The 20,133-nt window shown below is 51.6% G+C and overlaps 1 protein-coding gene across 1 annotated transcript; it reads right to left on the bottom strand.

The window, feature by feature from the left end:
• Positions 1-1,285: 1,285 nt before the first annotated feature.
• On the bottom strand, positions 1,286-19,587 carry LOC119951561 (gastrula zinc finger protein XlCGF7.1-like). The gene is made up of 3 exons (XM_038774750.1): positions 19,037-19,587; positions 8,003-8,184; positions 1,286-1,392 (listed from the first exon to the last, which is right to left on the bottom strand). The coding sequence occupies exons 1-3, from the start codon at positions 19,585-19,587 to the stop codon at positions 1,286-1,288; spliced, it is 840 nt and encodes a 279-aa protein (XP_038630678.1).
• Between the last annotated feature and the right edge of the window lie 546 nt (positions 19,588-20,133).

Genomic DNA, 20,133 nt, shown 5'->3' with positions numbered 1-20,133 from the left:
GGACTCTTTCCCTATCATGGTGTTGTTAGAACATAGAACAGTACAGCACAGAACAGGCCCTTCGGCCCTCAATGTTGTGCCGAGCCATGATCACCCTACTCAAATCCACGTATCCACCCTATACCCGTAACCCAACAACCCCCCCCCCCCCCAACCTTACTTTTATTAGGACACTACGGGCAACTTGTGGCAAATACTTGGCTTCATCAAATTTCACAAGGATCACAGAGTGAAAGGGTGTTTGGCAGGTAGATGACGTATAGTTCCTGTTTCTGTTTGGAACCCCAAAGCATGCAGTTCAGATGAAGATAGGCTATGGTGGTTACATGGTTCTGTCTCAGAAGGAACCTGTCAAGCTATGAAGGGCAAGTTGATTGGGAACTTACAATAAAATGTGTAATGATACACAGGCAATCACATTTAAGGAATGATCACATATTTACATAAAATATAGATTCATTTAAGAAACAAAAATCCAACAGGAAAAGTGACGCAACCGTGGTGAACAAGAAAAATTAAAGATTCCATTAGGTCAAAGGAAGAGTCTCATTGATAGATTACAGATTTATTGCTTCACTGATTTATTGGTAACCTTCAAGAATTAATGCAGTATAATTCTTCAATTCAGTATACATACAGACAGAAAAGGGAATATCCACAAGGCAAAGTCATTGTTTCAGATAAAAATATGAGAATTGCTGTACAGCAACTTAACATGTGTCAGAATCTAACACTGTTTCAAGAAAAGTTGCATAAAAGCCCTCATAATGAATAAACCATTGTTCTACAAATACATCTCGTAATGAAAAAGTATCGGAGCCTTAGCAACACAAACATTTACAAATAGTAGCAAAGCCTTAGCAACAAGCAATGTTAATGCAGAACACCTTATCTTCAGAGGATTGGTACATGTGGCGGGAGCATGTAGACATTTAATTAATTTGACAGACATGAATGAATCTTAAGTAATGACCAATACCTGGATAACAAATCATGCTCCAAGTGACAGAGTTTTTTGAATAAATCAGGAAGCCTCAGCTGAGAATTTGAAACCAATAAGGGGTTAGACCATTGATAAGAATTTCTTTAAGAATAAAGTTTCTTGATTAAAGTTTGTTCTGTATTCATGCTTTAAGACATTCTGAACCATCTATTGATTTCCTAATATTGCCTTATATTTTTGTTTAACTCTCTTTATTATATTTTGATGTATTATTTGATGTGAATTTTGATTTATTTTAATGTAAGAGAATCAAGGTGGATAATTAGCAATAAAGTTGTATTTTTAGACACCTCCAATCAACCAAATCTTGGGCTCATTTTTGAAGATAAAATAAGAGATCTTATCACTCATATCGTTGCCAAAATAAGTGAAACCCCGAGGTTTGGGAACTTGTTTTAGAAGAAACTCATGAAGAGAAAATAGAATATGAGAGCAGACTGTCTAGAAACATAAAAAACGACTGGAAAAGCTCCTATAGGAATGTGAAAAGAAAAAGATTAGCAAAGACCAATGTGGGTCCATTCCAGGGAGAGACAGGAGAGTTTATAATGGGGAGTAAGGAAATGGCAGAGAAACTAAACAATGTGTGTCTGTCTTCACAGAGGAAGATACAGAAATTGTCCTAAAAACACCAGAGAACCAAGGGACCAGTGAGCACGAGGAACTGAAAGAGATTCGTATTAGTGAAAAAGCAGTACTGGAGAAATTAATGTGATTGAAAGTTAATAAATCCCCAAAAGCTGATGCTCTACATCCCAGAGTGTTGAAAGAGGCGGCTGTAGAGATAGTGGATACATTGGTGATCATCTTTCAAAATTCTGTAGATTCTGGAATGGCCATTCAGCCCGTCAAGCCTGCTCCACCATTTAATACGATCATGGCTGATCATCCACTTCAATGCCTTTTTCCCCACACTATCCCCATATCCCTTTGTGTTATTGGTATTTAGAAATCTGTCAGTCTCTGAGGACTTCCGGTGGCGGCGATGTCCGAGTGAGCCGCACATTCGGTGGGCTCTCACTCCGGCGGGCCTGAACAGCTGTTTCCCCGCGATAGCGGGACCACGGAGGCGGCAGAAAGGCTGCCGGGAATAGAAGAGGAGAGCGGGCTGCAGAAAATGAAAGTGTGGGAGGCCAGCAGGTGAGGAAGAAAGAGAGAGAGACGGAGGCAAGGAGGAAGCTGACCTGAAGGGTAAGATGGCGGACCCACGGACCTTCCTTCCTCCAGGACAAAGGGAAAAAAAAGTTTGGAGTTGCTGAGGAGGGACAGCTTGGACCCACTTCAGATGCCCAGGAGGGGGGAAAAATTTAAGGTGCTGGGCAAAGGAAAGCGGCAGCGAAGGCGCTGAGGAGCGGGCTGCGGCATATGGAACAGCGGGATTCCAGAAGGCAGAAGAAGAAGGAGAAAAAGGGACAGAGACAAGGACCTGAAGAAAATTACCTGGGACCTAAGATGGCAGACACACGGACCCCGGACTCAGCAATCCAGCTGGCGCTGGATAACATGCTCCAGGTAATGAAGTCCAGTTTTGAAGCGCTGAAGCGGGACAGCTTGGACCCAATCCAGAAAGCGGTGGATCAGCTGAACCAGAGGATGGACGCCCAGGATGTTAAAGTTAAGGAGCTGGGAGAGGCGGTGGAGGAGCAGGCGGATGCGCAAACGGTTGCAGCGGTAGAAGTGGACGGCCTGAAAGAGCGGCAGAGAAGACTGCTGGACAGAGTGGAGGAGCTGGAGAATAGAGTCCGCAGGAACAATCTGAGGATGGTCGGCCTCCCGGAGGGGGCGGAGGGAGCTGATGCTGCAGCGTTTGTAGCAGACCTGCTGAAGCAGCTGATGGGAGCCGAAGCCTTTCCACGACCGCTGGAGCTGGAGGGGGCACACAGAGTGCAGGCAAGGCAGGGGCGGCCGGGCGGATCCCCCCGCCCGATGGTGATTAGGTTCCACAGGTTCGTGGACAAGGAGCGGGTGCTGCAGAGGGCATAGAGCGCCAGGAGCAGCACGTGGAACAACAGTGTTCTCCGCATTTATCAGGATCTAAGCCAGGAGGTGGCTCGGCGGCGAGCAGCCTTTAAGAATGTCAAGGAGGTGCTGTTCAAGAAGCACGTGAAGTTTGGTCTGCTGTTCCCAGCCCGGCTATGGGTCACGCACCAGGGTCAACACCACTACTTCTCCGAGCCCGAAGAAGCGATGGATTTTGTGAGGGACCTGGGGCTGGTCCCGAAAGGAGGCCCCAAGGACGCGAGTTAGGGCCCGAGGATTTTTGTGGGAAGGAACGCCGAATGTGCCTGGACCGCTGCTCAACGGTTTGCTGGGCCAAAGGGGCCAAGCGGAACATTTGAGACTCTTTCCTTTGTGCATGGACATTTATGTGCTTTTTCTCTTTTTTCTGTGGTTTTTTTCCCTTTTTATGTTTTTTTTTCCTGTTTGGGCTTTTTGTGCAGCTCGTGGAAGACACTGGAACCGGCTTGCCCCAGTGGGGGGGGAGGAGGACGGGGGAACAAGGGGAATGGGACAGGAAGGCGCTGGAGTGTTGAGTCACCGGGCTAGCAGATTGGCTAGTCAAGGAAGTCAGATGGGGGGGGGGAAGTTACAGCCAGTAGATGGCGGGGGTGGGGGTATCGGGGGATGGGGTTAGGGGAGGGGGGGTTGTTCTGCTGACGGGAGAGGGACTTGAAATAGGCACTGGAAAGGAGGTCGAGGGTGGAGGCAGCCAAAGGGCGAGCCAGGAATGGCGCGACGCACGGGTCAGGGGCCGGCCCGAGAAAGGCTATGGCTGACCGGCGGGGTGGGGGGGGGGTGGGATGTGCCCCCCGACCAGGCTCATCACCTGGAACGTCAAGGGACTGAATGGGCCGGTTAAGAGGGCGCGGGTGTTCGCGCACTTGCGGGCCCTGAGGGCGGACGTAATTATGTTGCAGGAGACACATCTGAAAGTGTCAGACCAGACCAGGCTAAGGAAGGGCTGGATTAGCCAGGTCTTCCACTCGGACTTGGACTCGAAGTCCAGAGGGGTGGCAATCATGATCAACAAGCGCGTGCTATTTGAGGCAGAGGGCATATCTGCAGACAGGGGGGGCAGATACCTGATGGTACGGGGCAGACTGGAGGGGAGAAGGGTGGTGCTGGTGAATATATATGCCCCGAACTGGGATGACGTGGACTTTATTAAAAGAGTGCTGGGGAAGATCCCGGACTTGGATTCTCGCAAGCTAATAATGGGAGGGGACTTTAACATGGTCCTTGACCCGACTTTGGATCGGTCGTGTCCCAGAACGGGTAGACTCTCAGCAATGGCAAGGGAGCTGAAAGGGTTTATGGGGCAAATGGGGGCAGTGGACCCCTGGAGAGAGGGACAGCCAACAGGAAGGGGCTACTCGTTTTACTCGCACGTCCATAAAGTATATTCCAGGATAGATTTCTTTGTAATAAGCAGGGACTGTATGGGGGAGGTAAAGAACACGGAATACTCAGCAATTACCATTTCAGACCATGCCCCGCATTGGGTGGACCTGCAGTTCGGGGGAGCGAGTTATCAACGCCCGCAATGGAGGCTTGATGTGGGACTGCTGTCGGAGGAGGGGATCTGCGAGAGGCTTCGGAAATGTATAAAAAATTACCTGCAGGTGAATGACACTGGGGAGGTCTCAGCGGCAACCGTGTGGGAGGCGCTAAAGGCAGTAGTTCGGGGGGAGCTGATTTCAATTGGGGCCCACAAAGCCAAGGCAGACCGGGCAGAGATGGATAGATTGGTCAGGGAAATGGGCCGGATAGATGAAGAGCACGCGGAGTCCCCGGGGGAGGTTTTACTCAGGGAAAGGCGGAGGCTACAGGCGGAACTGGGGGCACTATCCACGAGCAGGGCCGTGGAACAGCTTAGGAAGGCGAGGGGAGTGGTGTACGAGTATGGGGAAAAGGCTAGCAGACTGTTAGCGCAGCAACTCAGGAGGAGGGAGGCGGCCAGGGAAATAGGTAGAGTGAGGGACGAGGGGGGGCGCAAAGTGGAGGATCCGGCAGAATTGAATAGGGTATTCCGGGACTTCTATCGTAAGCTGTATACTTCGGAGCCGCCGGAAGAACCGGAGGGGATGAAAAGGTTTCTGGACGGGTTAACATTCCCAACAGTTGGGGGGGGGGCAAGTGGAAGAGCTGGGCGCCCCGATTAGAGTAGAGGAGGTATTGGGGGGCCTAAAGGCCATGCAGTCGGGGAAGTCCCCGGGGCCGGATGGATACCCAGTAGAGTTTTATAGGAAGTTCTCTGAGCTGGTGGGCCCGGTCTTGGCGAGGGTTTTCAATGAGGCAAGGGACAGAGGGACCCTGCCGCCGACAATGTCACAAGCCACCATATCTCTGATATTGAAGCGGGGTAAAGACCCGGAGGTGTGCGGGTCCTACAGGCCAATCTCCCTGATTAATGTAGACGCCAAGCTCCTGGCAAAGGTACTGGCGGGGGGAATGGAGGACTGTGTACCGGAGGTGATTGGGGAGGATCAAACGGGGTTCGTGAAAGGTCGGCAGCTGGCGGCCAATCTGAGGAGATTGCTCAACGTGATAATGATGCCCCCGGCGGGTAGAGAGGTGGAGGTAGTGGTGGCAATGGACGCCGAGAAGGCCTTTGACCGGGTGGAGTGGGACTATCTATGGGAGGTGCTCGGACGGTTTGGGTTCGGGGAGGGATTGGTGGATTGGATCAAATTATTATATCAGGCCCCGAGGGCCAGCGTCAGGACCAACAGAGAAGTGTCGGAGTACTTTAGGTTGTACCGAGGGACCAGGCAGGGCTGCCCGCTCTCCCCGCTGCTGTTTGCGCTGGCCATAGAGCCGCTGGCGATGGCGCTGAGAGCCGCAGAGGGTTGGAAGGGGATGGTGAGGGGCGGGGTTGAACACAGGGTTTCTCTTTATGCAGACGACCTGCTCCTGTACGTGTCGGACCCAGTGGCCGGGATGGGAACTATACTGGGAATGCTGAGGGAGTTCGGTCAGTTCTCAGGATACAAATTAAATACGGTCAAGAGTGAAATGTTTGTGGTCCAGGCAAGGGGCCAGGAGAACAGATTGAGAGGGCTACCGTTTAGGCTGGTTGAGGAAAATTTCCGGTATTTGGGAATCCAGGTGGCACGAGACTGGGGCAGGCTGCATAAGTTAAATTTGGCCAGGGTGGTGGAGCAAATGAAGGGAGAGTTTCGGAGATGGGATGCACTCCCGCTGTTGCTGGCAGGGAGGGTGCAGACTGTAAAGATGACAATCCTCCCTCGATTTTTGTTTATTTTTCAGTGCCTCCCGATCTTTATCCCACAGTCCTTCTTCAAAAGAGTTAACGGGCTGATCATGAGCTTTGTCTGGGCGGGAAAGTCTCCGCGGGTAAAGAAGGCGATGTTGGAGAGGAACCGCAGCGAGGGAGGGCTGGCTTTGCCGAGTCTGGTCAATTATTACTGGGCGACCAACATCGCTATGATAAGGAAGTGGATGGTGGGTACGGGGTCTATTTGGGAGCGGGTGGAGGCGGCTTCGTGCAGGGGCTCCAGTTTGGAAGCCCTGGTCACGGCTCCTCTACCGCTGCCGCCGGCCAAGTACACCACCAGCCCGGTAGTGGTGGCGACCCTGCGGATATGGGGCCAGTGGAGGAGGCATGTGGGGGAGATGGGGGCGTCTGTCTGGGCGCCAATCTGCGACAAACATCGGTTTGCCCCCGGCAGTATGGATGGGGGGTTCCGAGTATGGCGGCGAGCAGGGGCGGGAAGGGTGGGTGATATGTTCCTGGAAGGGAGCTTCGCGAGTTTGAGGAGCTTGGAGGAGAAATTTGGGGTGGTAAGGGGAAATGATTTTAGATAACTACAGTTGCGGGACTTTGTTCGTAGACAGGTCCCATCTTTCCCGCGCCTCCCGCCAATGGGGATCCTAGACAGAATAGTCTCTGGGAGGGATGAAGGGGAGGGTAGAGTCTCGGGTATTTATAAGGTGCTCATGAGGGAGGAAGGGTCCCAGACAGAGGAACTGAAACTTAAATGGGAGGAGGAGCTAGGCGGGGAAATGGAGGATGGGCTGTGGGCAGAGGCCCTGAGTAGGGTAAACTCGACCGCGACATGTGCTAGGCTCGGGCTGATCCAATTTAAGGTCGTTCACCGGGCCCATATGACGGTGGCTCGGATGAGCAAATTTTTCGGGATAGAGGACAAATGCGCTAGGTGCGCGGGAGGACCAGCAAACCATGTGCACATGTTTTGGGCATGCCCTGAGCTGAGGGGGTACTGGGAGGGATTTGCGGGGGTCATGTCCCAGGTGCTAAAAACAAGGGTGGTGATGAGCCCAGGGGTGGCAATTTTTGGGGTTTCGGAAGACCCGGGCGTCCAGGGGGAGAAAGAGGCCGATGTGCTGGCCTTTGCTTCCCTGATAGCCCGGCGACTAATATTATTGGCGTGGAGGGACTCAAAGCCCCCGAAGACGGAGTGGTGGCTTGCGGACATGTCGAGTTTCCTGGGGATGGAAAAAATCAAGTTCGCCTTGAGGGGTTCTGTGCAGGGGTTCACCCGGAGGTGGCAACCATTTATTGACTTCTTTGCGGGAGAGTGAGCGTCAGCAGGGGGGGGGGGGGGGGGGGGGGGGGGGTTAGAGTAGAGTAGGAGGGAAAATATGGCGGGTAGTACCGGTGGGAGGGGAGCGGGCTTGTGCAATATGTTACGGTGGAAGTATTGAAAGTACGTGGATGTTTGCACATTTTTGCCTTTTTTGCTTCCTTTCTGATGATGTCTGTAACTGTTTATAAAGCCAAAAACTACCTCAATAAAATTGTTTATTAAAAAAAAAAGAAGAAATCTGTCAGTCTCTGCCTTAAACACACTCAATGACTGAGCTTCCACAGCCCTCTGGGGTACAGAATTCCAAAGATTCACAACCCTCTGAGTAAAGAAATGTCTCCTCCGAGACCGGTCCTAAGTGGCTTCCCCCTTATTTTGAAATTGTGTCCCCTGGTTTCAGACTCCCCAACCCGGGGAAACGTCTCACCTGCACCCAGCCTGTCTATTCCTTTGTGGATTTTGTAAGTTTCAATGAAATCCCCTCTCATTCCTTGAAACTCCAGAGAAAAGAGGCCTAGTTTCCCCAATCTCTCTTCACAGGACATTCCTGTCAAACCCGGAATAAGTCTGGTGAAACTTTGTTGCTGTCCCTCTGTGGCAATACCTTTCCTGCAGTAAGGGGAGTAAAACTGCACACATTACTCCAGCTGTGGTCTGAGAATTTCATAATGATCAATGTCAAGGCCACTGGACGGTATTCATTGAGGCACGTTGCCTGGTTCTTCTTTGGCCCTGGTATGATGGTGGTCTTCTTGAAGCAGGTGGGAACCTCAGAACGGAGTAGGGAGAGGTTGAGGATGTCCGCGAACACACCTACCAATTGGTCAGCGCAGGATCTGGGTGCATGGCAGGGACTCCGTCAGGACCTGTCGCTTTCGAAGGGTTCACTTTCAAGAAGGCCAATCTGACTTTGGAGGCTGTGATGGTGGGTATGGGTGTGTCCAAGGCTCCTGGGGCAGTTTGTTGGTTTCCTGCCCGAAATAAGCAGAGAATGCATTGAGTTTGTCGGGGAGGGCTGCGCTGTTGCTGAAGATTCTACTCGGCTTTACTTTGCACCCATGTTATTTAAGCCGTGCCACAACCAACGAGAGTCCATGTCGTTAATCTGTGATTCAAGCTTCGTCCGGTATTGTCTCTTGGAGTCCGTGATGGCTTTGCGGAGGTCATACCTCGATCTTTTGATTAGGTCAGGGTCGCCTGTCTTGAACTCCTCAGACGTGGCCTTCTATAGGGAGTGAATTTCCCGATTAAACCATGGTTTCTGGTTGGGTAACGTACATACTACCTTTTTTGACATACAATCTTCTGCACATTTTTTGATGAAGTCTGTGATGGTGCTGGCAAACTCGTTTAGGTTGGCTGCTGAGTTCTTGAATACGGACCAGTCCACTGACTCCAAGCAGTCATGTAGGAGCTCTTCTGTTGCCTCGGACCAGCATTACACAACCTTCTCCACCGGATTCTCCGCTTAAGTTTCTGCTTGTATGCAGAGAGAAGGAGCGCCATCCTGTGGTCTGAATTTCCAAAGTGCAGTCAGGAGATGGATTGAGAAGCGTCCTTGATATTTGTGTAGCAGTGGTCAAGGATGTTGGGGCCCCTGTTGGGACAGGAGATGTGTTGGTGGAATTTTGGCTGTACACTCGAGGTTGGCCTGGTTAAAGTACCCGGCCACGATGAACAAGGCCTCCGGGTATTCTGCTTCATTGTTATTTATAGCGGTTACAATTCATCAAGCGCCTTCACTTCCGCCTGGGGTGGGATGTAGACCGCTGTGATGATGGTAGAAGTAAACTCTGTGGAAGGTAGTATGGACGGCACTTCACAGTCGGGTATTCCAGGTCCGGGGAGCAGTAGTTCGCCAGGGTCACCACATCCGAGCACCAGGACGAGTTGATGTGAAGACAAATCCCTCCACCCACTCCAGGTTCAATCCTGGATGTGATTAACAGCAGGAATAGCAGCAGAGTGCAACATGTCCTCACTTGTGAACTCTGTGGTGTCTCAGCATGTTGGATGACTGAGTGAATCCCTTCCCGCAGTGAGAGCAGGTGACTGGTCTCTTTCCAGTGTGGACTCGATGGTGTGTCAACAGGGCAGATTGTTGTTGAAAACTCACCACTATTTTTAGAATTCCACCTATACCAAAAAGGTCCGACATTCTAAATGATGAACAGGGATTCTCACTCCCTGACTCTGATGTAGGCTTCGGTGGGTGCTATTCAGGTCAAACTATGTTTTCAAGTTATCCCCTGGTATACCCCATGCCTTCACAGAAGATTTCATCTACTTACCACTTAGTAGCATCGATCTTGGGTCCCGCATTGCTAAGTAAGTAAAGTAGACTTAGGAATAACCACTGTTTCAGGTTCAAACTTTTAAATTATTTTATTATTATATTTTTTCTTTTAAAATATGCAATCACTGGATCCTTCTGGTTGGTTGAAGGGACCTTCAGGCCCAACTTGACAATCAATCTTCTTTTTAAAATCTGGTCTTCTTTAGATGTATTCACTGTTCTGCTTGGTTGCGAGGTTCTATCTTTCCCATGTACCGAGCCGTGAGAGCTGACTCTGCTGACTGTCTCTGAGCTGACTCTGCCTCCTCTTTAAATTCTGGTCTTCCTTGGATGTATTAGCTGTTTTAGCTCGGCTGCTTTGCTCTGTCCCATGACCGAGCTGACTATAAGCTGACTCTGCTTCTCTTGTTCCTTCTCTGCCTCTTTCTCAGGTTTATGTATGTTTCTGACAGTTATTAAGTTTTTATGACTTTATTGTAAAGTAACTTTTATTTCACTTGGATTGTAAAAGGTACCTTTAATCTGAATTTTTCTTTTTTTAAAAATAATTTTAAATCAAATTTTCACATTTTCACACAAAAGAAAACAGTAACAGAAAATTCAAAGAACAAACCCCCCCTCCCCCCATATATACAAAAGAGAAGCAATAAATAAACGCCCGCCGTTGGCAAAGATTTAACCCAAAACAAAAAGACAACCCCCCCCCCCCCCCGGGTTGCTGCTGCTGCTGACCTTTTGTTTTTACCGTTCTGCCAGGAGATCTAGGAATGGTTGCCATCTCCTGAAAAACCCTTGCACTGACCCCCTTAGGGCAAATTTCACCTTCTCCAATTTAATAAACCCCGCCATATCGTTGACCCAGGCCTCCACGCTTGGGGACCGCGCATCCTTCCACTGAAGAAGAATCCTCCGCCGGGCTACTAGGGACGCAAAGGCCAGAACACTGGCCTCTTTCGCCTCTTGCACACCCGGCTCCACTGCAACCCCAAATATTGCGAGTCCCCAGCCTGGATTGACCCTGGATCCTACAACCCTCGATACCGTCCTTGCTACACCCTTCCAAAACTCCCCTTGCGCTGGGCATGCCCAGAACAGAAAGCCTTTGACAAGGTGCCACACAAAAGGTTGCTGCATAAGATAAAGATGCATGGCATTAAGGGTAAAGTAGTAGCATGGATAGAGGATTGGTTAATTAATAGAAAGCAAAGAGTGGGGATTAATGGGTGTTTCTCTGGTTGGCAATCAGTAGCTAGTGGTGTCCCTCAGGGATCCGTGTTGGGCCGACAATTGTTCACAATTTACATGGATGATTTAGAGTTGGGGACCAAGGGCAATGTGTCCAAGTTTGCAGATGACACTAAAATGAGTGGTAAAGCGAAAAGTGCAGAGGATACTGGAAGTCTGCAGAGAGATTTGGATAGGTTAAGTGAATGGGCTAGGGTCTTGCAGATGGAATACAATGTTGACAAATGTGAGGTTATCCATTTTGGTAGGAATAACAGCAAACGGGATTATTATTTAAACAATAAAATATTAAAGCATGCTGCTGTGCAGAGAGACTTGGGTGTGCTAGTGCATGAGTCACAGAAGTTTGGGTTTACAGGTGCAACAGGTGATTAAGAAGGCAAATGGAATTTTGTCCTTCATTGCTAGAGGGATGGAGTTTAAGACTAGGGAGGTTATGTTGCAATTGTATAAGGTGTTAGTGAGGCCACACCTGGAGTATTGTGTTCAGTTTTGGGCTCCTTACTTGAGAAAGGACGTACTGGCACTGGAGGGTGTGCAGAGGAGATTCACTAGGTTAATCCCAGAGCTGAAGGGGTTGGATTATGAGGAGAGGTTGAGTAGACTGGGACTGTACTCATTGGAATTTAGAAGGATGAGGGGGGATCTTATAGAAACATTTAAAATTATGAAGGGAATAGATAGGATAGATGCGGGCAGGGTGTTTCCACTGGCGGGTGAAAGCAGAACTAGGGGACATAGCCCCAAAATAAGGGGAAGTAGGTTTAGGACTGAGTTTAGGAGGAACTTCTTCACCCAAAGGGTTGTGAATCTATGGAATTCCTTGCCCAGTGAAGCAGTTGAGGCTCCTTCATTACATGTTTTTAAGGTAAAGATAGATAGTTTTTTGAAGAATAAAGGGATTAAGTGTTATGGTGTTTGGGCCGGAAAGTGGAGCTGAGTCCACAAAAGATCAGCCATGATCTCATTGAATGGCGGAGCAGGCTCGAGGGGCCAGATGGCCTACTCCTGCTCCTAGTTCTTATGTTCTAACATGTGGACATGGTTTGCTGGGCCCCAGAGCATCTAACACAACTGTCCTCACTCCCAAAAAACCGACTCATCCTTGTCCCAGTCATATGAGTCCTATGCAGCACCTTAAACTGTATAAGGCCAAGCCTCGCACATGAAGAGGAGGAGTTCACCCTTTCCAGGGCATCCGCCCACTTCCCCTCCTCAATCTCCTCACCCAGCTCCTCCTCCCATTTACCTTTCAGCTCCTCCACCGAGGCCTCGTCTACCTCCTGCATCACCTGGTACGCTTCCGAGATCCTCCCCTCTCCATCCCATACCCCCGAGAGCACCCTGTCCTAGACCCCAGGCGGCGGCAGCAGGGGGAACCCCGCCACCTGACAAATGCCCTTACTTGCATGTACCTAATGGTGTTCCCCGGGGGGAGCCCAAACTTCCCTTCCAGCTCACCCAGGCTCGTAAACTTCCCATCTATTCCCGTACCAGCCTCCCCGGACAGGCGCCGGAATGTGGCGACTAGGGGCTTTTCACAGTAACTTCATTGAAGCCTACTCGTGACAATAAGCGATTTATTATTTATATGAACAGGTCCCCCAGCCTCCTGACACCTGCCCTGTGCCAACTCAGGAACCCGCCATCAATTCTCGCCAGAACAAACCGGTGGTTCCCCCGTATCGGGGACCCCATCGAGGCCCCCACCTCCCCCCTGTGCAGCCTCCATTGCCCCCAAATTTTGAGGGTCGCTGCCATCACCGGGCTCGTGGTATACCTTGTTGGAGGGAGCGGCAGCGGCGCCGTTACCAGCGCTCCCAGGCTCGTACCCACACAGGATGCCATCTCCATCCTCTTCCATGCTGCCCCCTCCCCGTCCATTACCCACTTACGCACCATCGCTGCGTTGGCAGCCCAATAATACCCACAGAGGCTGGGCAGCGCTCCAGAAACACTCTTCTCTCCCTCGGGGTCCCGTGCGCCCACACAAATCCCGTAATGCTCCTGTTAACCCGCCTGAAAAAGGCCTTTGGGATAAGGATGGGAAGGCACTGGAACAGGAACAGAAACCTCGGGAGCACCGTCATCTTGACTGACTGCACCCTACCCGTCAGAGACAGCGGCAGCATGTCCCACCTCTTAAACTCCTCCTCCATTTGCTCCACCAGCCTTGTGAGGTTAAGCTTACGCAAGGCCCCCCAGCTCCTGGCCACCTAAACCCCAAGTACCTGAAGCTCCTCTCCGTCCTTTTCAGTGTGAGACTCCCAATCCCCCCCCCACTCCCGGTCCCGCGAGTGTATCACAAACAGCTTGCTTTTCCCAAAGATAAGCTTATACCCTGAGAAATCCCCAAATTCCCGGAGAATCCCCATCACCACCGGCATTCCCCACACCGGGTTCGCCACACACAAGAGGTCGTTCGTGTAGAGCGACTCTCGGTGTTCCTCCCCACCCCGGACCAGCCCCCTCCAATCCCCTGACTCCCTCAGCGCCATAGCCAGGGGTCCAATTGTCAGCGCAAAAAGTAGGGGGGACAGGGGACACCCCTGCCTCGTCCCTCGGTGTAGTCGAAAATACTCCGACCTCTTCTTATTCGTGGCCACACTCGCCATCGGGGCCTCATACAACAGCCTCACCCAACTGACAAACCCCTCCCCAAACCCGAACCTTTCCAGCGCCTCCCACAAGTACCCCCACTCGACCCGATCAAAGGCCTTCTCCGCATCTAGCACCACCACTATCTCTGCCTCCCCTTCCACCGCCGGCATCATTATAACGTTCAAGACCCTCCGTATATTAGTGTTCAGCTGCCTCCCCTTCACAAACCCCGTTTGATCCTCGTGGATAACCTGTGGCACACAATCCTCTATCCTCGCGGCTAAGATCTTTGCCAACAACTTGGCGTCTACATTTAAGAGTGAGATCGGCCTGTATGACCCACACTGCAGGAGATCCCTGTCTCGCTTAAGAATCAAGGAGATCAGCGCCCGAGACATCGTCGGGAGCAAAGACCCCCCCCCCCCCCCCCCCCCCCCCCCCCTCCCTTGCCTCGTTAAAAGTCCTAACCAACAGGGGGCCCAGCAGGTCTGCATACGTCTTGTAAAATTCAACCGGGAACCCATCCGGCCCCGGCTCCTTCCCCGACTGCATGTTCCCTATCCCTTTGACCAGCCCCTCAAGCTCAACTGGCGCCCCCAGACCCTCCACCCTTGGGAATCTCAGCCGGTCTAAAAAGCGCCCCATCCCCCCTTCTCCGCCGGAGGTTCAGACCGATATAGTCTCTCATAAAAGTCCTGAAGACCCCATTAATGTCTACCCCACTCCGCACCACATTTCCTCCCTGATCCTTAACACCACCAATCTCCCTAGCTACATCCCGCTTACGGAGCTGGTGTGCCAGCATCCTACTCGCCTTCTCCCCATACTCGTACACCGCACCCTGAGCCTTTCTCCATTGAGCCTCCGCCTTTCTGGTGGTCAACAAGTCGAACTCAGCACGAAGGCTGCGCCGCTCCCTCAGCAATCCCTCCTCCGGGGCCTCCGCGTACCTCCTGTCCACCCTCACCATCTCCCCCACCAATCCCTCCCTTTCTCTCTGCTCCTCTCTCTCTCTGTGGGCCCGAATGGAGATCAACTCTCCCCGAACCACCACCTTCAGCGCCTCCCAGACCATCCCCACTCGGACCTCCCCATTATCGTTGTCCTCTAGATACCTCTCAATACATCCTCGAACCCGCCCCCTCACCACCTCGTCCGCCAGCAGCCCCACCTCCAAGCACCACAACGGGGGCTGGTCCCTCTCCTCCCCCAGCTCGAGGTCCACTCAATGCGGGGCATGGTCCGAAATGGCTATCGCCGAGAACTCAGCGTCTACTACCCCCGCAATCAGCGCCCTACTCAAAACGAAAAAAATGGATCCGGGAGTAGGCCTTATGCACATGGGAGAAGTATGAAAATTCCCTGGCCCTTGGCCTCGCGAATCTCCATGGATCCACCCCTCCCATCTGGTCCATAAATCCCCTCAACACCTTAGCCGCCGCAGGCCTCCTACCCGTCCTGGAACTGGATCGATCCAGTGGCGGATCCAAACCGTGTTGAAATCCCCCCCATTACCAGGCCCCCGCCTCCAAATCTGGAATCCGGCCCAACATGCTCCACATGAAACCTGCATCATCCCAATTTGGGGCGTATACATTGACCAGCACCACCCGCTCCCCTTGCAGCTTGCCACTCACCATCACATACCTCCCACCACTATCTTCCACCACACTCGACGCCTCAAACGACACCCTCTTCCCCACCACCCTCCGGTTTTTTGCATCCAGCCCCGAATGAAACACTTGGCCCACCCACCCCTTCCTCAACCTAACCTGATCCGCCACCTTCAGGTGCGTCTCCTGTAGCATAGCCACGTCCGCCTTCAGCCCCCTCAAATGCACGAACACGCGGGACCGTTTAACCGGCCCATTCAGTCCCCTCACATTCCAGGTGATCAGCCGGATCGGAGGGCCACCTGCCCCCCTCCCCCGTCGACTAGCTATCACCCTTCCGTAATCCGCCACGTGCCCGCGCCCCCCACTCAGCCCGTTTCCCAGGGCGACAGACCCCCATCCCGACCCCCTCTGCACGCTCCAGCTCCTTCTTGGCCATTCCAGCAGCAACCCGGTATCCCCTCCCTCTTCCACCCCATCACCTCCCCACCGCCCCCTCCCCCAAAGCTAGGGCCCCCCCTAGCTGCGTAACCCCAGTCATTGTACTTCTGTAAGTCAGCTGACTCCTGCTGACCCCGGCTATTCCCGCCAACCCAATTACTCTCCCCAGTGACACACACCCATTCCCCCAATGCCGACCCTGCCCCCTGCGTCTCCAGCGCGGGAGAAAAGCCCGCGCCCCCATCCCAAGCCCCGCCCCCGACCCAAAACGCGGGAAGACAGGCACATGACCCAACAGGGCCGCGAACCCCACCCAAACCCGCAACCAGTGAAATAATAAAGTCCCAACATGATATGATAAAACACCCAAGTAAACAGATAACAGTCCTGAAAAGCTGACAAGAAAAAACGGAACAGCAAAAAAAACATCGTCCAATAGAACCAAAAAGAAAAAAGCGAAAGGATATCAAGGAGGACAAAGCCTCCGGGCTGTGTACAATGTTCCCCAGCCCCCAGTTCAAGTCCAGCTTCTCTGCCTGGACAAATGTCCAGGCCTCCTCCGGGGAGTCAAAGTAAAGTTGGCGGTCTTTATAGGTGACCCACAGGCGTGCCGGCTGCAACAGGCCAAACTTGACCCCCTTCTTGTGGAGCACTACCTTTGCCCGGTTAAACCCAGCCCTTTTCATTGCCACCTCTGCACTCCAGTCCTGGTAGATCCTGATCTCCGTATTCTCCCACTTGCTGCTCCTCTCCCTCTTCGCCCAACGAAGCACACATTCACGGTCGACCAAGCGTTGAAAGCGGACCAGCACCGCCCTGGGCGGCTCGTTCGGCCTGGACTTCCGCAGCAGCACCCGATGGGCACCCTCCAGCTCCAGGGGTCCCCGGAACGACCCCGCACCCATCAGCGAGTTTAGTATCAGGACCACGTAGGCCCCCAAATCCGAACCTTCCAGCCCCTTCGGGAGGCCCAAAATCCGCAGATTCATCCAGCGGGAGCGGTTCTCTATCTCCTCCATCCTTGCCAACCATTTCTTTTGAAGCACCTCGTGCGACTCCACCTTCACCGCCAGGCCCATGAGTTCGTCTTCGTTCTCCGAAGCCTTCTGCTGCAGCTCCCGAATCTCCGCAGCCTGAGCCGTCTGAGTCGCCCCGAGCCTGTCCAGCGATGCCCTCAACGGCTCCAGGATCTCAGCCTTTAGTTCCAGGAAGGAGCGCAGCAGCAGCTCCTGCTGCTCCCTCACCCACTGCTGCCACGCTGCCGGTTCCCCACCCGCCGCCATCTTGTCCTTTCTGCCTCGCACCTTCTTCTGCTGCAAAGTTGATTTTCTGGTCGCTCCACTCTAGTCCAGCCCATCCACCGGCCGCTGAGCACAGTGGCTGCGTTCCCACCCGGGGAAAAGCCGAATCAGTGCCGTTGCGGGCCCTTAAAAGAGCCCGAAAGTCCAAAAATAGCGGGAGCTACCGAACGTGCGGCTTAGCTCCGCATCGCTGCAACCGGAAGTCTAATCTGAATTTTTCCAACATGACTTAGTATTCATTTTGGGCACGGCCTCAGCCCATAGATCTGATTACATTGTGTCCTTCGTGATGTTCAAAATGCTTTGAATATCAAGAGGGGTGTGAATTTTGGTTCCTGTCATTTCTATAGTTTTATTATCGAATTGTGTCCCCAGCACATAATTTTGACTTTGATTTGGGTCTAGTTTGTGTTCTTGTAGACAGGTTGTCTCCAGTTTTTTTAATTGACCTGATGTCAGCAGAGCTTCACATCTATATATTTGTCTCCCTAGTCATTCTTTTCTATCTGCTGATTTTACTTCAATGAAGGTGTGAATCATTGCTTTTAGCGTAATGCTAAAAATCTACTTGGTTATAACTTGAAAGGTTTACATTTATCACCTAACTCAACTGAAACCCTCATCCATGCTTTTCCAGATGCTTACTAAGATGGTTAATTTCAATGAAGGTGTGAGCCATTGTTTTTAGCTACATACAAAAATCCTGTTTGTTTGCTAAGCCTGCTTGGGAGAAGGAATCTGCATTTTATAATCATGCTCTTTGCAGCTGCTGTTAACCATTCATGGGATCTTCCCCTGTATCCTCTCATGTTTCTCTCAGACCAGATATTGCCAGACTTCCATGTTTCAAATTACACATCTTTCCTAATTTTCAATTACAAGATGAAACACGGAATCTTCTCACACAATCAGAGCAGGTGAATCAAGTGTGAATTCGCTGGTGTTTCCGCAATGTGGATGATGTTTGAAAAGTCTTTGTGCAGTGAGAGCAATTGAACAGTTTCTCCTCAGTGTGAATGCACTGGTGGGACATCATTACCTGAGAGCTTTTAAACCCACACCCACTGTCAGAGCATTTAAAGTGTCTCTCATTGGTGTGAGTGACATTGTGGCTCAGCAAGTGATGATCGAGTAAATCTTTTCCCAGTTGGAGAGGTGAATGGGCTCTCCCCGGTGTGACCTCGCTCGTGTTTCATCAGGTTGGATGAGGTTCTAAAGCTCTTTGTGCAGTGAGAGCAGCTGAACGGTCTCTCCTCAGAGTGAATGCGCTGGTGGGACATTAGTAGCTGAGAGCTTTTGAAACCCCTCCTGCAGTCAGAGCATTTAAAGGGCCTGCTCGCGGTGTGAGTGACATTGTGTTTCCGCAGGCTGGATAATTCAGTGAATCCCATATCACACACAGTGCAGATCAATGGTTCTCCCCGGTGTGAACTCGCTGGTGTGTCTGCAGGTGGTGTAGCTGAGTGAATCTCTTATCACACACAGTGCAGCTGAATGGCCTCTCCCCAGTGTGAACTCGTTCGTGTCTCCGCAGGTTGCCAATGTCAGTGAATCCCTTTTCACACTGAGAGCAGGTGAAAGGCCTCTCTCCAGTGTGAACTCTCTGGTGGCTCTGCAGTTTGGATAACCAAGTGAATCCCTTCCCACAGTCAGAGCAGGTGAACGGCCTCTCCCCAGTGTGAACTTGCTGGTGTCCCTGCAGGCTGGATAACTGAGTGAATCCCTTCCCACAGTCAGAGCAGATGAACGGCCTCTCCCCAGTGTGAACTCGTTCGTGTCTCCGCAGGTTGCCAATGTCAGTGAATCTCTTTTCACACTGAGAGCAGGTGAAAGGCCTCTCCCCAGTGTGAACTCGTTCGTGTCTCCGCAGGTTGCCAATGTCAGTGAATCCCTTTTCACACTGAGAGCAGGTGAAAGGCCTCTCTCCAGTGTGAACTCTCTGGTGGCTCTGCAGTTTGGATAACCGAGTGAATCCCTTCCCACAGTCAGAGCAGGTGAACGGCCTCTCCCCAGTGTGAACTTGCTGGTGTCCCTGCAGGCTGGATAACTGAGTGAATCCCTTCCCACAGTCAGAGCAGGTGAAAGGCCTCTCCCCAGTGTGAACTTGTTCGTGTCTCCGCAGGTTGGATAACTGAGTGAATCCCTTCCCACAGTCAGAGCAGGTGAACGGACTCTCCACAGTGTGAACCCGACGGTGTGCCCGCAGGTTGGATAACTGAGTGAATCCCTTCCCACAGTCAGAGCAGATGAATGGCCTCTCTCCGGTGTGAAGTCGCTGGTGACCCTGCAGGCTGGATAACTGAGTGAATCCTTTCCCACAGTCAGAGCAGGTGAAAGGCCTCTCCCCAGTGTGAACTCGTTCGTGTTTCCGCAGGCTGCCTATGTCAGTGAATCCCTTTTCACACTGAGAGCAGGTAAAAGGCCTCTCTCCAGTGTGACTGCGTTGATGCGTTTCCAGCTGGCATGGGAATGTGAATCCCTTCCCACAATCCTCACATTTCCATGGTTTCTCCATGATTTTGTGTCTCACCGCGTTGAACAGTCAGTTGAAGCCTCGTCCACACACAGAACACCGATACAGTCTCTCCCTGCTGTGAATGGTGTAGTATTTTTTCAGGCTGTGTCAATGGTTATAGCTCTTTCCACAGTCAGTGCTGTGTAACAGTCTCACACGGGTGTGTGTGTCTCAGTGCTTTTCCAGACACACTGATGTTTAAAATCTCTTGAAGCAGACAGAATAGACAAACTTTTCTCCTTCTAGATTCAAAGGCCGATGATCCCAAGAATTGAGTGACTCAGTCAGTTCTTGACGTGATATTTAGTTTGAGATATAGGCCTCGAACTCCTCTCGTTCGAACTTCCTGCAAACAGATTTTACAATAGTAATCATTGTCAGTACAGGATAGAAACACAGAACAGACAATTCTAGTTTCTATCGAACATTCTTTCCTCTCTCTCTTTCCCTAAAATGCTCTAAATCTCAATCCCACAGACTCTCCCTCCATTCTCACTCTGCTGTATCTAATATTCACCATCCCAATTCTCCTGAAGGTGCTGATTC

The sequence above is a fragment of the Scyliorhinus canicula genome, chromosome 17 (genome assembly GCF_902713615.1).
Source record: "Scyliorhinus canicula chromosome 17, sScyCan1.1, whole genome shotgun sequence".
NCBI lineage: Eukaryota > Metazoa > Chordata > Chondrichthyes > Carcharhiniformes > Scyliorhinidae > Scyliorhinus > Scyliorhinus canicula.
Note: the sequence above shows the minus strand (reverse complement) of the source record. Positions and strands in the feature narration are given on the sequence as shown.